At 44.0% G+C, this 23,537-nt stretch overlaps 1 protein-coding gene across 11 annotated transcripts in view; it reads left to right on the top strand.

Annotated features, from left to right (window-relative positions):
• Positions 1–503: 503 nt before the first annotated feature.
• Positions 504–23,537, top strand: part of LOC105012152 (nuclear factor 1 X-type-like) — a 113,519-nt gene continuing 90,485 nt past the window's right edge. For 4 of the 11 annotated variants that reach the window (XM_034294390.1, XM_034294391.1, XM_034294389.1 and 1 more), the window contains exons 1-2: positions 507–602; positions 11,611–11,694. In XM_034294390.1, coding sequence (XP_034150281.1) covers positions 600–602; positions 11,611–11,694 — 87 coding nt within the window. In that variant the 5' untranslated portion in view covers positions 507–599. Of the gene's footprint in view, positions 603–11,610; positions 11,695–14,510; positions 14,587–14,811; positions 14,977–23,537 lie in introns of those variants that run through there. The other 7 variants (XM_034294400.1, XM_034294392.1, XM_034294399.1 and 4 more) reach the window with 4 other exon arrangements.

The raw sequence follows: 23,537 nt of genomic DNA, 5'->3' as shown, positions 1-23,537 counted from the left end.
AGAGAGAATGGTGTTGGTGTTAGTTTGGATACACATTTTGGAAACGGGAGCAGAGCTGTTATTTTAAAGCGGGATAAAATACATAAATAAAAACTTACGTTCAATCTAATCTCCGTCCACAAAGTATTTAGCATATTTTGTGAGACTTTTGTTGCTGTTCGGCCAACCGGCGTCTCTCTCACTCTACTGATTCGTTGGATAACTTTCTTTCACCACTCGGTGTTGAAGGTAGCAGGACTTGGACTCAAACGTCTCCCGAACTTCTTGGGGCGAAGACTAGCGTTGGAAATGGATGCAGTTTACGCTAAGTAGTGAGACGAAGAACTTAGAATAACGACTAGAAGCAGCAAAGTGCTGCTAGCTGGTGTTAATTTCCCCTTCTCTGTCAGCAGAGAAGACTCACTTTTTCAAAGACTGTTTTCTGGGACACAGGCCGACTTGTTTATAGGACTTTTTTTGCTTCCGGTAACACCGAAGAAGAAACCGAGTGTCGCTCTCTCGCCCTCCTTGCTCCGTCTCCCTCTCTCACTTTTTTTGGAAGCAGAACTTTTAAAGTAAAATGGGTCTTTGAGAGAGTTGGCAACTTTCCATGCGCTATAATGGTACGTGCTATGTAAATTAATAATATCACTTGAGAAAGCCTTTCAAAGCCATGGTAGCCTTATTGACTTTTAGCATATCAGATTACATTTGAGCAATATTCGCTTTTCATTATGTTATAGGAATATTTCCTATAGAAGGGGTCTCATTTGATTTACGTCAGTTAAAATACACCTCTCTTTCAGTCAGCGTTTTTGTTGATTATGCTATTATAGATATTACGTTATTCTACACGTGTTTATTTGTTCGTTATTGTGGTGTATTTTAGGCTGTGTGCGTACGTGCGTGTGTTTGTGTGTTCTGGTTCGTTACCATGTTGATTTAGGGAGTTGGGTGACATTGCTTATCCCTAAGCTGTCAAACGCAAATAAATGCTGCAGGCAAGGCTGCATCTATTGTAACTACTGTAATTGGACATATTACAGCATTTTACATTATATTGTTTTATCGAGATTTTCCTATTATTTGTTATTAATAAATTTTATTGGGATAGTCTTGGCTATTATACATTTCCCGTGAAATGTATATGATTTATTAACCACGTAAAAAGGGTAATTTATGTATATAAAATATAATAGAACAAAAGCGTAATTTGAATATAAAGGCCATGTGACTACAACGTGGCGAGAATGTGGGTGTATTTTTGCCCTGGTTTAATCAAATAAAATAACCCATGCGATGACAGTAGGTTATATCGTTCTAGAAAATCATTGGATTGGTCAGAATGTGGGACTTTGCGGGTGATACTCGTGTTGCCGTCATGTCAACCCTTTAGAAGCTCCAGTGTCTGGGTTGCGCCTCTTCCACCATATTTCTTCTTCTTGCTGAATTGTATTTTTATGTAGCCTGGCGGTCGCATTTTTGTCAATGGGTAGGCTACTTGAGTTGCGTAGTCGATGACACTTCGGGGTCTCGCGCAAAAGGGAGGGGTAAAAGGGCATAGATGTATTTGCCCTGAGTATGGATGTGCTTCACTGGCGTCCCGGGCACGTCCAATCGAAACCACATCTCTCTTGATTGCCACAAGCATGTGCATCTTACTTCAACCTAACTAATGATGACAGTTATTAGGCAGATATATGAGGCTAACGATAAGGAGCATTACACACGTTGTTAAATAGGAATCGACAATGAAAAATCTTCATTATCTTTCAAAGGATCACTCGTAATAATTTATTGAAAGTCCTTCGTTGGGCTGCCGAGAATGAATGAACACTTTCATCTGATCTAGAGGATGGCCGAGTGTGGTCGTGGGGTGTAGCCTACGGTATGTGTGTATGATGTGTGGTCTGTGTGTGTGTGTGTGTGTGTGTGTGTGAATTGGCCCTATATGGCACCAATCATTACTCAGAATACACAATTGCGTACTGTGGGCCCGAGGCGGCCTCGCACCTGCACACATGAATCCCACGTCACCCGGCCTTACACAAACATTAAGACACCAGAGGAAGAGTCGTGTTGACTAAGAGCAGTGTACATGGCCCGGGCTGCATAACTATTACGAAGAGACTAAGTAGATCCCTATTAAATGGTGTGTGGATCAGTGAGTTAACCAGCTAACTTTGATAAACAACCAGGTATATATATAAAAAATATATATAAAAAATGGGGGGGAGGTGATGTGTTTATGCATGTTATAGCAATACCTTCGTTTGTATAAATATATTTCCAGTCTTATTATAATTAGTGTTATTTCATAGACATCGACCTGCCTCCTCTGTCTAGTGGATTTTTGTAGGCCTAATTGGGAAAGTGGAGAGGTGACTATCAATCACATCTGAAACAATCTCACTCATAGACTTATAATATTGACATACTATTTCAATGATCGCGTCTGGATGTTAACATTACATGGCCCATTGAAACACTTTGTGTTTGTAATCTAATGCGTTGTGGTAAACGGCTGTGCATTAGAGCTCATCACCGCAGAACTACACCCCGGGATTGTGGGACACAATGAGGTGATTGTAGCCAGGAGAAACCTCATTGTTAAGTACCACGGTGTGGCTTAATGTTTTGAGTCATCGCGGTCTGTGTCTCAGGCTGAACATCGACAAGTAGAGACAGAGTTTCCGTGGCATTATGCTACACACATTAATTGGAGCATTCTCCTGTGCTGTTAGATGTGTAGCTGCCTAATCTTCAACTATAACGACAACCCTCGCAGAAACTGCAGTAAGGGAATTATGCCACGGCTTGACTTTAATTATGCCCATGTGGTCGCGTGTCTGTCATAAAGCCATGCGAGACGTTTGTATGGCAATTACGCCATGTGGTGCCGTATCTTAGCTGTCAGTCAAACTCTGCAAATGTGAAACCCATTTTGATATTTAAAAAACATTGCGAACCGAGCATGTTAAAATAAAGAGATGTATTAACTTGCCAGTGTTTACTTTCTCAATTGTAGCTAAGACAGTATTACTTCTTTTGAGACTGAAATGTAATATTTGAATCTGTCTGGCATGGCTTTATGACAGACGGTATGGTTTGAAGAAGAAAATAATGGTCAAGAGGCAACGATTTGGGTGTGATATTCTGTTTAGAAAATAACATTTCCATAGATATTTTCCTCCAAGTCTAATATTACCCCATAGTTCTGTCCACTCTTCTAGAAAGTTCCTAATGAAACAAAAAAGACAGGTCCTGGGAGCTTTATCTACTAGGAATTATGTCATAACACAAACTGATCCACATTTGTTGGAATAAAACATAAACCGCTCTTTGCATTACAGCAAGCGTTACCCCAGTTCTGTACGGAGTTCAACATTTTTCAGTTTTCTCTGTCAACTCCAGTCTCAGATCTGACTACCCACAATGGGATCATCAACCCTGGTGTTGGGAAACACTTCCTGAATGTGCTGTGTACAGTTCTAGACTGTAAGAACCTCCCTTTCTTACTCTTGTGATGGATAAAAATCATTTGGTGGGTTATGCAGGTATCTGTTCCAGCCCCTGAATAAAATACCTATTTCAAATAGTAATTAAAACAAGGAAAAACGTTAGAGGCCCGAGGATCCTCTTTCCATTAATGTTTCTGGCTGTCAGGGTCGCAACCTGTTGGTCAAACTTTGAATGGTAAAATACAGAAAGTGCAATTGATGATTCTTTGGCACTAAAAGTCACTCAATTTGCCAATTCTTGCATTTTTTATTTATTGTGTGATTAAGTGACTTTTAGACCTGACTGGCATAATGCTACAGTAACTATTAGATCGGATGAGCAGGGTTCAGTGACTATTGGACCTGACTTTTAGGATGGTACTGTGACTATTGGACCTGAGTTGCAGGATGGTTGCAGTGATTATTGGGCCGGACTATTACAGTGGTACTGTGACTATTGGACCTGAGTTGCAGGATGGGCACAATGACTATTAGGCCTCACTAGCATGATGGGACGGTGACTATTGGTCCTGACTAGCAGGATGGGACAGTGATTATTGTGCCTGACTAGCAGGATGGGACAGTGATTATTGGGCCTGACTAGCAGGATGGGACAGTGATTATTGGGCCTGACTAGCAGGATGGGACAGTGATTATTGGGCCTGACTAGCAGGATGGGACAGTGATTATTGGGCCTGACTAGCAGGATGGGACAGTGATTATTGGGCCTGACTAGCAGGATGGGACAGTGATTATTGGGCCTGACTAGCAGGATGGGATGGTGATTATTGGGCCTGATTAGCAGGATGGTACAGTGACTATTGGGCCTGACTAGCAGGATGGGACGGTGATTATTGGGCCTGACTAGCAGGATGGGACAGTGATTATTGGGCCTGACTAGCAGGATGGGACAGTGATTATTGGGCCTGACTAGCAGGATGATACAGTGATTATTGGGCCTGACTAGCAGGATGATACAGTGACTATTGGCCGTGACTCGCAGTACACCGTAGCCTGTCTAGCCGGATGAGTATGTGTCACAGTACCGGGTTTACAGTGCACCTCTGGGGCGTGGCCGTATACAGTAACATTCTGTCCTACTGCTACCATCTGGTTCTGTATGAACTTGTCTGCCTTTAACTCTGTACACACACACATGTCATGCCAGGGATTGTATGCAGTATGTCTAAGGGGGTTTCTGGCCTACATAGGGCCAGTGCTGTCTCTATACCTACTGTACACCACACTATTTATTTTCATTACTGCTGTTCTCATATGGCTGGTAGATACTTGTCATTGAAACATACACACACACACAGACTAATCAAATATTTCTCCTTTGTTTTTGTTTTTCAACACACCCATGTGTGTTCTGCATTTAGCCAGAACTACAGTTGACTATTGTGCGTAAACGCGGTGTGCAATTAACTAAGCAGAAAACAATATACAGCAGCGCTCCATCTTGGCTGCAACATCTGAACCCAGGAAACTAATGTTAAACCCCCTAAAAGTGTACTGAAATAATTAGCACAGGGCCCGTATCCATTCCAGAACCCCCTTCCACACGTACACACACACACTCTTCCCCAACAGTACGCACCCCCCTCCTTTTCTCTTTTCCCCTTCCCTTTCTCCTTCTTCGCCCCCCTGAGATGGCGGTGTGAAAATTCACATTTTTCCAACAATTTCTCCCCGAGGTGGCTTTGGCAGGGACACACACAGAGGACATTTCTGCCTTTCACATACACACATGCACACACACGCGCACACACACACACACACACACACACACACACAAACAACCATACACACACACACACACAATCGTGCACACACATTGGAACAGACTGGTTTCGGCCCGGACTTTGATGTGCTTGCCATCTCATGCAGGTTGGCCTGTTTTATCTGTGTGCGTTTGTGTGTGTGTGTGTGTGTGTGTGTGCGCGCGCACTTTTGTCTCTGCGTTGTTTTTCTGCGGATTGATAATGCTAAATAAAATCAGTGCAAGAGTGCTGATAATTATCGCGGCTTGTTAGAGGCAGAAAACCAACAAGGCTTTGGATAGTACAGATTATCTCTCTGTAGTCCGAATAACAGACAGGAGGTGTAGGGGAAGTGGTCATCGTGGATCTGTGCAGCCCATTTGACCGTTACGTGGAGCAGAACTTTGCTGTCAGGGTCCTAATGTACCAGCCCCCTGTGTCACGCCTGGACAGCCTTGGGAAGACTTGCAGTTCTGGTATTTGGGAGTCTCAGCCATGCTGACGGACTGAAAGTGGGTGACCTCCAGATTGCGGGCGAAGCTATTACGTCGTAGGTAGGAGGCAGGGAGAATGGATTGCTTTTAATTAAATGAACTAAGAAGCAACAGAACTAAAACAATACATGAAAAGAACGATGTTACAAAAAGGAACGGAATCCAAAACAACGACAGACAAGATACAGTGAGGAAGGAGGAACTTTAATAGGAACGGTGGTCAGGAGCACAGGCAAGGGCCATAACAAGGAACAGCGGTGTCCAAATGAGCGAGAGAGGTCAGAGGTCACGAGCATGAAGGTTCTTCCTGTACCCATAAGAGTCTTGGTATTCAACACCTTTAATTTTGAATCCTTTCCAATTTAATGTGATTTGTGGATTCAAATAAAGTATTTACAGGTGGCTTGTGTGTGTGTGTGTGTGTGTGTGTGTTGTGCGTGTGTGTGTGTGTTGTGTGTGTGTGTGCACATCGGTGTTTGTGTGGCTGTGTGTGGGATTATTGATACAGTGCCATTCGTTCGCTGTAAAACGGAGCCATCTGAGTATCAATCCCACCATCAGCGCCTTTCATATGTGAGGCCCATTGAGGGGGTGTGTGTGTGTGTGTGGGTGTGCATGTGTGTTTGTTAGTGCGCATGTGGCTATTAGTGTGTTACAGCGCAGGTTTTTCAGAGATCTCACCTCCACAGAATTCAGCCATATGGTCCACAATACATCCCTTTGTCGGTTAGAGACGCCGGATGGCAAGTTAAACCAAACCCATCTTCTCACAGCCCCATAAAGCGCCCGTCCTATATCCATCTCACTTCTTTGATATCAGACGGCAATAAAAAAAATAAAAAAAGCCCCCCCCCTCCCTCTTCCCCGGAAATGTGTCTCAATTAACACGTTTGCATTGGGTTTGTGTTGGTGATGCACTCCCAATTAGGTCAGAGGGTCCGGCTGTGTCCCAAACAACACCCCGTCCTCCTCCTTGCGCGCTACGCCGGACGACCGTGGGCCGAGCCGAGGATTAAGGGAATAAGGGGCCGTTTGGGACTCGCCGCCCGTTTCCAACGCCTTGGCGTCTTCCCTCTAAAATGTTAATTAGCCTGTGCTTCTGAGATATTTGCGCTCCGGGCTGGGCATATGGACCGGACATATGTTCTGTATATATAGTACAATATATAATTCATACGCGGCTCGGGGATGAGCATTGAGGAGACCGGGAGTAGAGGGGATACATGTTGAAGGCGACCAGAGGGGGGAGTGGCTGAGGGCCAGGGAGTTGCGGAGCTCTGCACTGTCACCCCATTGGCAGGTGGAGAGCACGGTATTGCTCCACCTTCATCCTATTGGCTGAGGACGATGACGACGTTTCCGCGTGTTCTCCAATGGGACGATCGGAAAGGTTCCCCCATTGTGATCGTCCAGACGTCCCTCAACCTGTCGTCATACCGGAACTGGCCTTTACTGGCCTTTTCCAACTGCTGAAACACCATCTTTCCCCAGTCCTGGTAGCACCCACACACACACACACACCCGTAATCAAGACTGCAGCCAGTTGGACCAGCCCATGTACCCGTCCTCAACCCGTCGGATTTGGGGTTCAGCTCAGCCAATCAAAACATCTCCCTATGTCTGACACTGTCTCTGCCCCGGGACGCCCAATCACAGAGGCCCCGGGCACCTGGGGATGCATTGTGGGCCGGCTAAAGCTTCTATACAGCGTTAGGAGTGGGCTTCGACTCCAGATACACACACACACGCGCGCGCGTAATCGACCCACACAGGTGCCATGGCTACGGTCCAACGGAACCCTGGCCAGTAAGACCTGCTATCTAACACACGTGTCCTGGCAGCGTCCCTTTCCCATCATGCATTGTGTTATCGGTGAGCTGCCTCTCCCTCCTCCCTTTCCTCATCTCCCTCACTCCCTAGCTCTGTGTTCTCAACACGGATTCAGAACATCTCTCTCCCTCCCTCTCTCTCTTTCACTCTCTCGCTCCCCCCCCCCACTCTGTCGCTCTCCCCCTCTCTCAACAATGAGGGCAGGGTGCCCGAGTTTAAGAAATGTGGGCCTTGCCGTAAAAATACATGTTTATGTGCTAATAAAGATGATTAGAAATAACACAATACACAAGGAATAAAAAGAATGTTGTGAGCACAGATTATCCCCAATAAAAAAACAAAAGGACAGAGAGAGAGAGAGAGGGAGAGAGAGAGGGAAGGAGGCAGAGCAGAAGAGAAGGGAGAGAGCGAGGGAGCAAAAAGGAATATAGGGAGAGAAAAGAGTGAGAGCATGAGAAAGAGGAGAGAGAGAGAGACAGAAAGAGGATAGGAGAGAATGGGGAAAGGAGAGAGAGGGATGAAAGTCAGAGAGAGAGAAGAGGAGAGAGGGAAGAGGAGAGAGGGAAGAGGAGAGAGGGAGCGAGGAACGTTCATTGGGAGTGGAGGGATATGAATAGCCTTTGTTTTCACCACAACTCGGGCCTGTGTGGTCTGCCAGAGTCTGGCTCTTATTATGAGGTTTGTGTCTGTGTGTCTGCACGGCAAGTGGCACGCACGTGTGTGTGTGTGTCTGCGTGTGTGTGTGCGCGTGTGTGTGTCTGAATGTGTGTGTGCACGCGTATGTGTGTGTGTGTATGTGTGGTGTCAGAGAGGGCATATTCAAGCATGTAAAAATACATATGTGTTGGTGATTATATTGTCGCGAGCACGCACGCACATGTGCATGTGTGTGTGTAATAAGTGTGCGCACTAAACCGTCGTGCGTGTGTTGTTAACTCACCATCTACCAGGTAGGCTTTTTCTGTGGATAAACTCACAGAGGGGGTTTGAGGCTGTTGGGGGATTGGATGCCTAGTTGGCAACAGTGTGTGCGTTTCTTTCTTTCCCGCTCGAGCCGTGAACGTTGTGAAATGAAATAGGATTTCACAGAGTTGTGCGGCTGCCTGGCCATGGGATTTGGGCTCCAGTCAGCTAAGAGCAGAGGGGGTTAGTCTGATCCAATCGACAACAGCAGAACTGAAAGGGAAGAAGCTGTATCAAACAGACACACGCGTATACGCACACTCACGCACGCGTGCGCACACACACACACACACACACACACTGGAGAGTATACACACAACACATTCGCTCGTAGAGTAAAAGAGTTTCAGGAGGGTTCTCGGATGTCCCCATATAATAACCCTCTTAGCTTTCATTTGGAACTCTCTCGCTAGAACCAAAATAGGCTTCTTCAAATGGTTCTGGTAATGGAAGAGCCTTCAGGTGTTGACTACAGTGAACACAAAAATACTGGGCAGTATGGACACGGAGGCACATGCTGATATATTTTTGCAGTTCCTTGCCAGAACCTTACCTTCCCACAGAATAAAAATGAACCCCTTTCCCCGCTCAATACAGAGTGATTAGTACACTTCCTCTCTCAATACTGGTTAGTTATTACACATCCGTTCTCAATATAGGCTAGTTAGTACAACTCTGTCAATGCAGGTTTGCTTTTACACTTCTACATACAGGGTAGTTAATACACTTCTCTTCATATGGACAAGTTAGAACATTCCCCCCCATCTATACAGACCATTACACTTCCCCTCGCAATACAAACTAGTTAGTACACTTCCCCTCGCAATACAAACTAGTTAGTACACTTCCCCTCGCAATACAAACTAGTTAGTACACTTCCCCTCGCAATACAAACTAGTTAGTAGACTTTCTGTCTCAATACAAACTAGTTAGTAGACTTTCCGTCTCAATACAAACTAGTTAGTAGACTTTCCGTCTCAATACAAACTAGTTAGTAGACTTTCCGTCTCAATACAAACTAGTTAGAGCACTTCTTCTCTAAATTGGAGGCTAATTCCCTTTCGGTCGGTGCACCTTGTTAATTTCCTTAGGGAACAACGGTCCACATTCATAACTAGTTTATTGTTTAAATCTTTGGAGATTAATGTACTGTTCCTCACTCTGATGCACGGTACCTTCCTTTACTCTTCTGTGCCCTGCTCTACTGTACTTTACCCTGCTCTACTATACTTTACCCTGCTCTACTGTACTTGACCCTGCTCTACTATACTTTACCCTGGTCTACTGGTCTGACCTAGTCTATTTGACTCTACTGTACCCTACTGGACTGTACTCTACCCTACAGTACTGTACCCTACTGTACCCTACTGTACTGTACCCTACTGTACCCTACTGGACTGTACTTTACCCTACAGTACTGTACCATATGTACTATACTCAACAGTACCCTACTGGACTGTACTCTGCTGTACTCAACTGTACCTTACTCTACTTTATTGCACTATTCCCTGCTCTACTGTATTGTACTATACCCTACTCTACTGTATTGTACTATACCCTACTCTACTGTATTGTACTATACCCTACTCGACTGTATTGTACTATACCCTACTCTACTGTATTGTACTATACCCTACTCGACTGTATTGTACTACACCCTACTCGACTGTATTGTACTATACCCTACTCTACTGTATTGTACTATACCCTACTCTACTGTATTGTACTATACCCTACTCGACTGTATTGTACTATACCCTACTCTACTGTATTGTACTATACCCTACTCGACTGTATTGTACTACACCCTACTCGACTGTATTGTACTATACCCTACTCTACTGTATTGTACTATACCCTACTCGACTGTACCCTACTGTAATGTACTTGAGTGTACATAATTTCCTTACACTAATATAAATTAGTCTGTAAGTTGTTATGGTACATATAACCGATTGTCTTGGGCTCATAATCATGCCAATTAATTTATCTTGTAAATTATATGAAGCCCCATTTTGTTTTATTATGGAAGCCCTTAATAGCAAAACCCTATACTAAAACAAGTTATACCAAGTCTTTTTTGTGATTGACAAATTTTACACTGACACATTTTCGTCTTTGTGACTTTACACCAAAACAAAATGATGGCCAAAATAGACGTAGGTAGACTGAACAATTAAAACATAAAAATCAAATTATATTTGGTTTAGAAAGGCAAGTACCTAAGTCCTGTTGTCACTATGTTGTTAATTTGCTATCACAGTATTGTCTGATAGTAATCTGCAACTGAAGGTTAATCGAAAGGGTCACTTGGGTACATGGTTCTCTGCTCATTACAACTTTTTCCACTTTGTTTTGATAGTGACAAATGAGGTGGGGTTGTGAGGAGTTCAGGTACATTCTTTGAATGAGCAATGCAAACAAAGAGCATGGTCTCTTGAATAGGAACATTATGTCCACATGATTTTATGTGACCTGCCATGAACAATTTGGGAAAATTGGGAAACAAATATTTTTCAAATTCTACCTGCAATTAACTTAACTACCCATATATCAACAACTTTGAAATGTTGACAGAACATATGGAAACTTTGGTTGATTTATTGGACTCCAAACTATAATTTCCTTGTGCGAATTGGAAGAAACATGTCAATAATTTCCATTTTAATGATAGGGAGAAGCATTCTTTTTTATCTTTAATGGGATGATAATCAAATTTAATCAGAAAGGTCTGATTTATGCAAAAACAAAATAGCCAAATACAATTATTATTTTGTGTCATATATCAATATAACGGCCTAATCATATAACGGCCTAATTTTCCCTTTAACAGATCAGGGGATTTCTGGGGGATTTGTTTCCAAAATTTTAATACATCTCTGGCCATGCCCACCAACTGACCATGAGACCAGACAATAACCTACCTTGGACAATTCCATTTTAAAAAAAATATATTTTGTTGTTGTGTTTTGTTTATTGTTTACCGGTTCATCTGAATGAAAAGATGCATGTGGTGAACAGCAGCTATGCGTGTATAAATCTGATCAACTGTGAGTGAATAAGTCCATTGCTGTGTTTCAGGCCACTGACACGTACCTGGTGAATGAAGATCCTTCCAGAGCCCCCGGGATGCCAGAGTGCTTCCTAGTGTCTGATTCCTACAGGGTACGCATTTTATAATCCCTCTCCCATAAATGCTCTTTCTCTTCCTGTCTCCTTTGTATCTCTCTATCATTCTGTCTCTCTGTGCCTGTCTGCAATCTGTCACCCCTGCGACACCTGTCTCTGCGGTGTTCATCCCGTTCCCAGAGTTCCCCTGGGTCGAAGTGTGTTTGCCGTGTGCGGGTCGCAATAGGTCATCCCACTGCAGCGTGGGAGTTAAAACGTCCACGCTGCATTTAGCGTTCAAAACCAACGACGTTCCTATGGATTCCCACAGGTACAGAACTTATTCAGGGGACCACTTCCCCGTCGGTCTCAATGCGTTTCAAGTTGTGCTGCCGTGTACAGTGTGTTCCCAGTGCCGGCGCGTGATGTTTATTCATGCGCTGGTTGCCGTACATGACCACCGTTCTGAGGTCGCCGCGGGCACCGGTCTCCGCTTGGCTGTGGCTTTTCAAGGCTTCCCTCTCCAGCCACCTGTGTGACACACTGAGCATGCTAACTGGGTACCGGTATGCTGCATCACTTTCGGTAGGCGGTAGGCGAGCCCAGGCCATGGTAAACAAGGCTGCCGTTGTCCTCCTGTTTAAAAAAAAAATAGAGACAGCAAGACCCTAACAAACGCACACATTATGTCACGATCTCTCTCTCACATGCACACACACACACACACACTATGACACGCATGATCGGACACATGTACACACCAACTGGGCTATAGCTAGCTGACATATGGTTTTCCTATGTGCTTTTTAATGACAGATTTATCCAGGAAAAAACAGCTATTACCATAGTGCCAGAGGTTTGGGGTTTTGAGGTAACTTACTAACAGTTAAAACGGATCATTTGATACTTTGTAATTTCTGTGTGTGTGTGTGTGTGTGTGTGTGTATGTGTGTGCGCGCGTGCGTGTGTTCGTGCGTGCGTATGCCTACGTGTCTGTGAGGGTTTGTATGGTGTGGGAGAATGGAATCAGAATTCTTCCTTAAAAAGGAAATGAGAGCTCTAGAACTCCTGGGTTGTTTGTGGTTGTGGTGAGAGGTTCTGTTAATAGCCAAGAACCTGTGATGAATACAGAGATGGGTCGCGTCCTGAATCGCAGCCTAACTCCTACACAGAGCACTTCTATGGGCACTGTCCAGAATTAGTGAACTATATAGGGAATAGGGTGCCCTTTGGGACGTACCCATGGACATCGCTGATCACACTGTGGCCAGAAAGAGGGATTGAGACCGCCAAGGAGAGAGGGGGGCGGTGGGGGTGGGGGGGGGTAGAGCACAAAGACTAGGAGTTTTTGGACCTGTGCCGTAGGGTGTGGTGAGTAGAGGGGGAACGGGATCCCCTTGTTTCTGATTTTCCCTCACATTTCCTCTATTTGACTCTCAACCTTTGTCTGTCCCTAGTCCCATTGCATCCTGCTTTCATTAATTGACCAGAGTGTATCGGGGGGGGGGGGGGGGGGGGGGGAATTTGTGTAGCATGAGTGTAGCATTTGTGTGTGTACAGTATGTGCGTGTCTGCATGTATGTGCATGTTCTTGTGTCTGTACATGTGTGTGCATGCTCTCAATTGTGTGTGTGTGTGAGTGTGTTGTCCTATAGGGGCTGTATTGTGTACATAATGCGTAGTGCTGCATGAAGTTGAGGTCTCATAAATCTGCATGGCTCCAATGGATTCAAATCCCTCAAAAAATTGGCTTGCCGCTTGAATCGTGGAGTTACTTCCACCCCCCTAAAACCACACGCACACGCACACACACATGATCACACACACACACATAATTATACACACACACGATCATACACACACAGACATACATTCTCCTACCTCACCTCAAGAGCAAACTGGCGGTTTTGCGTAATTGACAGGGTGTGTGAGTCATCCTGTGTGTGTGTGTGTGTGATATTCTCTGCTTACTAGCTAGGTGAAGTTGATCAGAGATGAACTGGATGAACAGGAAGCAGGGCGTCTGAGGATAAGTCAGTCAGCCAGCCGTTGATTAAAAACAGAACTATGTTCTCAGACAACAGACAACCAGTTGTGGGTACATGACTTTTAAACAGCCTGTATTAGCCTGTAATGGCTATAACAGAGAGCTGTGGTTACTGTAGTAGCCTTTCCTATTAAAAACATCTCATATGCAATATAGTTGGAAGAATACGGACCCCTTGCGCAGTCTTTATATTCACAGAGGTTGAGTAATTTTGACCAAAACAGTGGATAGATGTTTCCTTAAGAGTAATGCCAGGTTATGATCTTACACAAAATTATTAACAGTTGTAATGGCTGCCAAAACTGCTTCCAACTCTGGGGTGGGAAGACATATGTTATCAACAGATTTTAATATATTATTATTTATTGATTTGGAACATTTCCTATAACAGTTCCAGCTTTATAGTTGCAAAGTTTACAAAAATATTCAAAAATGTAATAGATAAGTAAAATAGATTAAAATGTAGGGCAGCAGAATGTCAAGATTTTTTTTTGTGCTGCTAGTCTTGCACTACATAAAAAGCAGATTATTTTATTCAGAATTTAAGGGGTTCTAGAAGTTGTGCACATTTTGTGGTGGTGTGTTGACAGCGGTCTATGGCCTATTGTTAGAGTTTGTTACGCTTTATTAAATGTTGTCAATTTCACTCCGGGTAAAGTACATTTTGAGTGTATGGGAGAGGAGTATGCACGCATGCACGCACGCACACTGACACGTACACACACACGCACGCACACACGCACGCAAACACATACACGCGTACTAATAATGGGTAATGCGCATGACTATGATGAGTGAGGGATCCTGTAATTTGATCAACCTGTCTTTAACAGCAAGTGAAATACAAAGTGTCAACTTTAAACATGATGGCAAATGAGGACTTGGCAATTGGCACACTCAGGGTTAGTTGAAACACTGTATAATTGCGGTCAAAGTGACGTTGGTTTATGTTGACTTTTTCTTTTTTCAAGCTCGAAGATTGTCATAATGATCGTTGGGAATATTTGAGAGGAAAAGTGAGAGAGAGTGCGAGGGTGAACGAGAGGGAGAGAGCGAGTGATTGGGGGAGTGTGTGTTTCAGAGAGAGCGCGCAAACTTTTCCCCAAAGTTTGTGCTTTCACTTTCAGCTCTCGAGGCGGGGTTAGTGGTACGGCATGGAGTGAGCGCGAGGGGACGGCGGAGCGATTTGCAATGCGGCACCACAGCGAACTTCCAACTTCCATCCAACTTGAATAAGATTCCACTTTTTGAACTCTGAAATAACCATGTACTCCCCTTACTGCTTGACACAGGTAAAACAATATTTATTTGCTACAGTGACTGTGGCTTACATCCGGATGTTGTTGGTTTTCAGTGTTGTTGTTCTCCATTTACTGCGCTGCTTGTCAATAATTTGGGTTAGGGACCTTTTCGCCATCCGTTCTTTTTTGTTAGTTTGCAGCTTCTCTTCCTCTCTCTTTCTCTCTCTCTCTCCCCCTTTATTTTATGGCATCTCTCCAACAGCCTTTCGTGTGCGTTTCATTGCACATGGTTAGAAGAGAAAATGGCGCTTCTCCCAAATCTATTTTATATTAAAAGGAGGGGAGAGAAGGACTCATGACAGGGAACTGGGCTCGACTGACATCGGTCTCTTGTTTCCCGGTCCTATCGCTATTTAAAAACATAACACGCGAATATGAAACTTAAAAACGTAATTGAATTGATGTATTTTGGAGAGTTGATATTTTTTGTTATTTGTAAAATGAGCTATACTTCTAACGCGTAGCGATAGTTGTGGTTCTTTGGAGGTGTGTGAGGGACTGTCACCGAGCTCGTTATTCAACCCACACAACAGCTGTAGCCGGGTTATCGGCTTTATGCATTGGTGGCCACATGAGGAAAAAATCCCCGTGGAGTATATAATGTGGTTTTATATATTCTGAAAAAGTAATGTAGTTTTAGAATAATATTAGGAATAGAGGAGTGATGTAACATTCTTTTTGGTGGAGGGTTTCCAAAAATATTTAATTGTCGGTTTCCATCCAATTTCTTGCAGATGTGTAGCGTGGACATAACGTTATATCGCAATTACTTGTACACACCTTGTTTTCGAATATCGGGATATAATAGACCGTACATTTTCATTGCTTTGACACATAACCTAAAGGGCAAACTAGAAGGTCTATGATGAAGGCTTCTATATAACGTTTAGTTGAATATGCCTTTGCCATCTGGTCACCTGAAAGATGGTTTTAAAAACAACTTGGTATAATATAAATTAGTGGCCTAGAGACCAACGGGAGTGTTGCTTCTGATGTTCTTTTGGGGGGTTTTGTGGACGGCAAACGCAAGAAATGACACCGCCATGGCCTATTGTAATTATAGATGATATGTAGGCCTGTAACATCGAAGCCTATTCCGCACCATTGATTTCTTATGTGATCGGATATGTTGACCGTCCATAAATAAGGTCGTGTAGTGTGCCGGAGTAGGTTACATTTAGCAATAACCAACCATATACAATATTTATTATGTTAGAATTACAAAAAGGGCCTCACAGACCTCGGACCAAAGACTTGGCTTTTGTATTTATTCATTTGGAATATTTTAGTTGCTGTCAGGTCATAGTAGTTTTATACATCTGTTTATCTTGATGAAAACTATACATTTTTGTGTTGGTTTCAATTATTTCAAATGACAATCGTGTGATTTTAGATACTGCTTCAGAGGTCACACTGACATTTACAGGCCGGTTTTCCTTGAATCACTTGCGTGTTGGCCTATGCAGCTTCAAGAGCATTCCTTTGCCAATATACATTCTAACGTGAAAAAATGAAGTATTGATTTAATTTAAAAAATATATATATAATATATAAATATATATATATAAGTGGTATTCCTAATACCACTTTGAATAAGCATGTTGTTCTGGACTTCACTGCTGCGGTCTGAGACAAAAGTATGTGTGCGCATGGAACAACGCGAACTACGCCGTCAGCTGCGGACCGGTAGGCAGGCAGGCCTGTGCTTGTTTGGCCTCTGACGCACGACGGTATACACACATACCGTATTATCCGTTTGGTTTTGAATATTCACTTAATATTCTCAGCACTCTTCTCACTCTTTATTTTGTCCTACCGCATGCAGACCCTGAACTCAAACTCTGTCAAACGACAAGTATATCAGAATTGCAATTTTGGCTTCTCATTTGCTTTAATATTTTGTCTTTTATTTTGCTATAGGCTTTTAGACCTACCTACCTATTTTTCCAAAAATGAAAATTGTTCTGCATGTATTGCATCGGGCCAATAGGTCACGGAGACGTAGCCCATTTTCTTCGTAGTCGTTTGGACTTGTACGGGCCTAAGTTAAAGGTGTGACATAAGGTGAATAGGAGCATTCATGCAATTCATATTATGTATTTTACAAAAACACGCAATTTTTACATGCGAATAGTACCGTAGGCCTACAGATTCCAGGCGTGCTCTTGTCAGTTCGGCAAGGGTATTCTCGGAATGACTGCCATGGTTATTTTTATTTGGACTGAATAGCCTACTCTAACCATACAGTTGGTTATTGTTTTCAGTTCACCTTTTGAATTTTGGAAGTAGGCCCATGAAACCGTTGTTTTTCTCCGTGAAAAAAGTTCCATTCTGTCATCTCTGAAGAGACAGTGAACAGCTAAAATCAATGTGAAATCAATGGCTTAAAGAAACATTTCTCAAAGAAAATCATGAACAACATTCAGTATTTATTTAAAGACGTCCAATCATTTGGGTCAACTAGGGGTCACAATTAACATTTTCTTTGACACTTTTAGAGTTTTGTATTCATTTGCCCAGGCCCTACATTTATTCAGAGCACTTTTGTTAAAAGCTGGACATTTAGTTTGGATATTTCCAAGCCAAGTGCATATGGGGTTGAGATCCACGCGCATCAAGTTTCTCTTTCTTTCCATTAATTAAAATTAATTGGCTACAGATCCGCCACGGGAGCCCGGCAGTGCGGCTAGCGCGTGCATGCTGTCCATATGCGCAATACATATTGATCTTGTTAACCTTCTGTGAGCTGATCTGTCCTCCTCGCGACTGACTAATTTTTTTAACCATTAATTGATTTGTCAGCATTATGATGATCTTATCTAGTTTATGCGTAGAATTATCATATAGTATTTTGCATTTTAGCAATGCCTAAGCAAAGTTCCTTGGCCTCCAGACATTATGCAGATTATTTGGCATTGCGAATAAGAATTTTAAAACATAAAGCTGTAGTGCAAATTCTTATGATATGATTTTTGACTTAAAAGTTCCGTGAATAGAGGGGAGTTGGAACCGGGCCCAATTGACAATGGTGTGTGTATGTGTATGTGTGTGTGTGTGTGTGTGTGTGTGTGCGTGTGTGTGCATGAATTTGCGTTGGTGCCTGTGTTTGTGTGCGTGCGCCTGCTTATATACACATCCTACCACCTGCTGTCCACATCAGGCCTACACCACCTGAGGGACTTACGTTCCTCCACAATCTAACATTTTGTGTGGAGATGTTCTTTTAATTCTCTTGATTTTACCATGTTGTTAATTATTAAAACATCTGCGAGGGGTACATGCAAAGTGGTAACAAATGTTAACTAAACAACCAGGGATAAATTATTGATGAGGATAAAAGCTTTGTTGGACTGGACATGGGTAGGTGAGGGACCTTGGGCACGCGTGTTGGACGCGCGGTATGGATAGCGGTTTCATATTGTTTTAGATGGAGCGGAACACGTGGAAGCGAAGGGATCAATTTGCATAACATTTTAATATAGTTTGAAGGTCGCTGTGGTATCGTTTTAATTCAAAATCTGTGTTTTGATATCAATTATTGTTTGTGTCTTCCACTCCAGTTTCCCTGCATATTAGATATGTAGCGTTGGCTGCGCCTCACAAGTACAGGTTTGCTTGCGTTTCACGAGGTTACAGCGGCATACCTATTACGCGCCGTGCCAACTTTTTGAAGTTTACTGCAACTCTCGATAACAAACTACTTAACCCTTTGCTTTCTAGATCAGCTTGTTTATTTAAAATGTATTTTCATATGCTTGTTTGTCTTTGTAGTCATTAAAACTCACGTTGCGGTTAGTGGCAATTTGCTTCGTTGTGTTAGACTTGAAAGGGGAAATTATATTCATAAATATCTATCGAACAATAATAAGGTTTATAGCGTGTAGTACAATACGCTGAGTGTGACTATGTCCATAATGAATTACCATGCTGCTGCTTGTGCGGTGTGTTTAGGAAGCGTCGCCGGGAGACGTTGGGAGGTCTTGTGGCGCGTCGGGATCATTGCGGGCAGGTTTAACTCCTTCATTTATTACAAAAACCCTATTACAAACAAATTGAGTTTTTGCATTATGTTATAAATCAATTTGGGATAGTTGAGAAACCATAGTAGAACATACAAAAAAATGTATTCATTTGGGGGTACTTTCAAGTTACAACTTGCCATGTTAATGGTACATTTATAGATAGAGAGGCAGATATAGGTAAGTTATTCTTGCCTAGTTTGTCCTGAGGGGAACTCATGCGTCAGTGGAAGGTTTTGGTTACACTGGACCGGATGGTGACTGGTGTGACGGTGGTGTTGGTGTAAGCCGATGTGGCCCCCTGATCCGGTAACATAGGCTAGAGCTGCGTTTACACCGCACCTCCCCGTGGCTTCAATTTTCACCACACCAATTTAGGCATCTGAGCTGGTGCAGGTGACGGATATAGAAATAAAATGACCAGAGTGGGATCCCAGCCACTGTCACAGAGCATACCCGTTCAAGTGACCCTATCTCTATGACGGTGGAGATTAGAATAGGCATAGGCCCGGCGGCGGAAGGGTAGAATGCCCGCTCGGCTCTGCCTGGCACACCGACACCCAGGGGAACAATGTGTTCTGGTTACTTATTCATCTCCTACGGGCTGAAGCCCAGCGCCTTTCCCCCTAGCCAGCAGCTCTGCCTGATGGGCCCTGGGCTACTCACTGGACATGGCTGCTGGGATCGTGAAAAACACAGACTTATGTAAAGCACAATACGGGACATGGGATGTATTTGTGTACATGTGTGTGTATGTGTATATGAATATATGTATATATATTTATATCGGCAGTGTGTGGAGGACAGTGTCCTGCGGTACTTGATTTAAGTGCCTTGTACTTTTTATTCAGATGTGGTGGGATGTCACATTCCTGTACTGCCTGTAGACTTTGGGGCCTTGATGAACAAAGGAAGTGACAACTCTGCTGCAGATGTACCCATGGCCTGTTCCCCTGTCCCGTCCTGTCCTGCAGCGTATCTCTCTGCACGGGAAACACACGTCTTTTGAGGGCGGACGACTTAAATCCATCCCCCTGTTCGCCGGTTTATCTGCGCGGTCTTCCTGACCGCCCGTGGAAAGTGGATTTACCGGGGCCGCTCTGCAATCGCCGCGCCACACGGGAGAATACGTGGTCGACTGTCGCTCTGTGTGTGTGTGTGTGTGTGTGTGTGTTTCCACCCCTGCCCCCCCCCCCGTCAGTGTGGATTAGGTTTTGGCTGCATTGTGGCCAGTGGTTGTGAGAAGCCCCCCCCCCCGCAGCGGTTTGGTGGCGGCCTGCGACATACTGCTGTGGTACCGCTCACACACACAAACACACACATACTGAATCTGACAAAACACACACACGTGCCCTACATATACTGTGACATTTTGGGGGTAGTCGTGGAGGAATGGGGTCAACCATTATCAATTCAGTGTGGCACATTTTGTGTGTGTGTGTGTGTAAGGGATTTATGATTAGATTCGTTGTGTTATAATGCATCATGCATCAGCAGTAGGTCCTGGCCACATGGGCGTAGTTTGCTGCAGATCTTAAATACAGTAAAACGTCCATCGCTATGGTTGAAGTAGTGCAGTACAAAGGGCGTAGCGGGTGATTTGGGAGGCAGGCAGGATGTGACCCAGCCTCCAGTCTGACCTGTGAGGAAGGTAGGAACCGGCCGCTTGGGACACATTCACACCAAGTGGGAACAGAAAGATGTCTGGACCGAGGGGAGTGAGGGATGAGCCAGTGCTTTCGTTCACAGATGCCCTGGATGGGACGAGGCTCGTCTTCCTTTCTCCTACTCATCCTCCTCTCTCTCCTCCGCCCGGTTGATTCCCCTCTTTTGAATACTGAGTAGCATTTGGTTGGGGTCCTTGACTGTAGATGTTGTCGGATGAGTTCTTTTTCTTTTTCTTTTTTTTAATTCCCCTCACCCTCCTCCCCCTACCTCACCCATTTGTGTGTTTTTCCTTTTTTCTTGTCTTTGGTTCAGTTCTCTTGTTCATTGGGGGGCTGACCCAGTGAATGGCACAAAGCAGTTAACCGTGAAATTACAGCTCTTAGTTACTTAGCGGGTTTTTTTTTTTTCTCCAAAGAGGATTTTACACTTGCATGCATTCATACGCCGACCGCTCACACATACACCGCGTCCATACATCTAATTAGAGCCACTAGCCAATTAAATGTATGGACATTGATTTCTGACAAAGCAGTTCTATTGGATGCATTTCTACATTCTGTGTATTCCCTCTGTGTATTTCCAAGCAAGAAGCAGTTAAACTTATAAAACCTCTGCCTTGATTTCTAGTGTATTCCATCTGTGTTCAGTTAGGGAAAGGCCCCAGGTTGGAAAGTAGTTGTTTGAAGGCGTTTCTGTATTTCAAAGCTACGTATTCTCCCCAGAAAATTTACCAGCTAAACCTGGCGTGACACGAATAATATTGTTAAGGATAAAGACAAATATTTCGTAAAATACAGCGGTTTTATCAATCAATTCAATGTCACGTTCTTCTTGGTTCAAGTGAACCGAGAAACTATTAGATGGGTTATTCTGACATAATGAGGAGCTGATTTAAACCACCCAGTCTGCTGCTAAAATCGTCTTTCACTTCAGAGACTCTCTGACAGATAGATGGACTTGGCTAATTTGGCCATTGCTAGTGTTTCCTTTCTTTTCCATCTTCATCAATTGCTTGATACAACGTTTAAACAAATGTTTTGATTCAAGGCCATAATTGCATTTTAAACTGTAGAAAGATTCCATTGAAGCCGGCGTCAGCAAAACGTATTAATAAAGCACATTTCTTAGAACAAACACAACCTGCTGAATTAAATAGTTCAAGATGAGTAAGATTAAACACAACAGGTTTCTATGAAATTATAAAATCAAGATGAACATGAATAGAGATTGACACCCATATATATAAATAACAGATTCATTAAATTTGTTCACAGTAGTAACATAACAGTGGATATGAGCGACTAATGCTCTCTGGCAAAATTCCTATACAACAAGCAGCTTATCTATTGAGCAGCAGAAGTCTGGAGGTGGGATTCCTCTCTGTAGATATATCCGGTGTAGGCAGATGATCTGATCCTGCTTCATGGAAGATGTGCGTGAAAGCTGTGGCGTCCGATAATAATGGGATTTGTGTGATAACCATGCAAGAGCTTATATCGGCCTTGTGATCCCTGCTCATTGGAGCGGCCGTGTAACCCCCCCGTTCTGCTAGTCGTGACACAGTGAGTTGAGCCAACCGATCGGGGGCCTGGTTCACCGTAACCGTCGGGCGCCAGGACTGTGCTGCGTTGATGGGACGCGACCCCACCGACACACAGAAGGTCGTTTATTTTTGACCCGTGTGTGTGTGTGTGCATGCACCGGGGACAAGTGGGGGGAGCCTGCGTGGGGAGGTGTCGACAGGAGCATCGAATGCTCTCGGCATGTCAGGCAGACACAGACCAATATAGCGCAGCGGCCCTCTCTTACGCACACACACGCACGCACACACACGCACGCACACACACTCCCTCTTTCTTTCTCTACACTCATCAGTCGTCCAGTCGGTCAGTCGTCCAGTCAGTAAGTCAGTCCAAGCAGTCATTCGGTCTGGTCAGTCAGCCTGTCAGTAAGTCGTCCTGTCAGCCCGTCGCTCCAGTCAGTCAGCCTGTCAGTAAATGTGCCCAGTCAGTCAGTAAGTCAGTCCAAGCAGTCATTCAGTCTAGTCAGTCAGCCTGTCAGTAAATCTGTTCCGGTCAGCCCGTCCAATCTACTTTTCAAGATACTATAGCAGAGTAAATATGTGAACTATCTGTTGACAAGGCCTCTCTCACACACCGCCTTTGTGCGGTTCCAGAGTAATAGAATGACCCAGAGACCAGGGCTATTAGGACATGTTGCACGGTAATGGAGTCAGTCCAGTCAGACTCAGTAGAACAAAGTGTGCTCTGCTCCACTCTGCCGAGAGGAGGGTTTTGGCTGCCGGCCAGTGGTGGAAAAATCTATAAGCCATTGTGTAATATACCATATCTTTACCTCAGGTGAACCCAGCGCAAGATCCACAGCTGGAAGTGAGGGGGGAGGAGGGAGGGAGGCCTGTGTGGAAAAGAGACTGTGTTTCTGTCTGCCAGTCTGCCTGTCTGTCTGCCTGTATGCATGTATGCGTTAGTGTGTACAGAGATTGAGAGAGACTACTGGAATGAGTGTGTGTGTGTGCGTGTGCGTGTGTGTTAGATATATATCCCCCATTTTTCTCTGCCCTCACGGCACATTATTTCCAGCCAGCATGTCCAGCCAGACAGTCAGACAATCAGTCAGTCAGTCAGATAAGCCCATGTGAGGACTTGGTCAAGTCAAGAAGGAAATCCCTGCTGATGCCACCGCCCCACCTCGGGCCATCCTTGGTCAGTGTGGGTCAACTGAGCTCCCAGCCACACATCTGCCAACAGCGCAGTCAGGGCTCAAAACTAGACTGTGGTGGACAGTTTGGCACTATGAAAGAGCTAATTAGACCGCTGTACCACCTGGGAGCTCCAGAGAGAAATA

Source organism: Esox lucius, chromosome 9 (assembly GCF_011004845.1).
Source record: "Esox lucius isolate fEsoLuc1 chromosome 9, fEsoLuc1.pri, whole genome shotgun sequence".
Lineage (NCBI taxonomy): Eukaryota > Metazoa > Chordata > Actinopteri > Esociformes > Esocidae > Esox > Esox lucius.
This window is presented reverse-complemented; position numbering and strand designations above follow the sequence as displayed.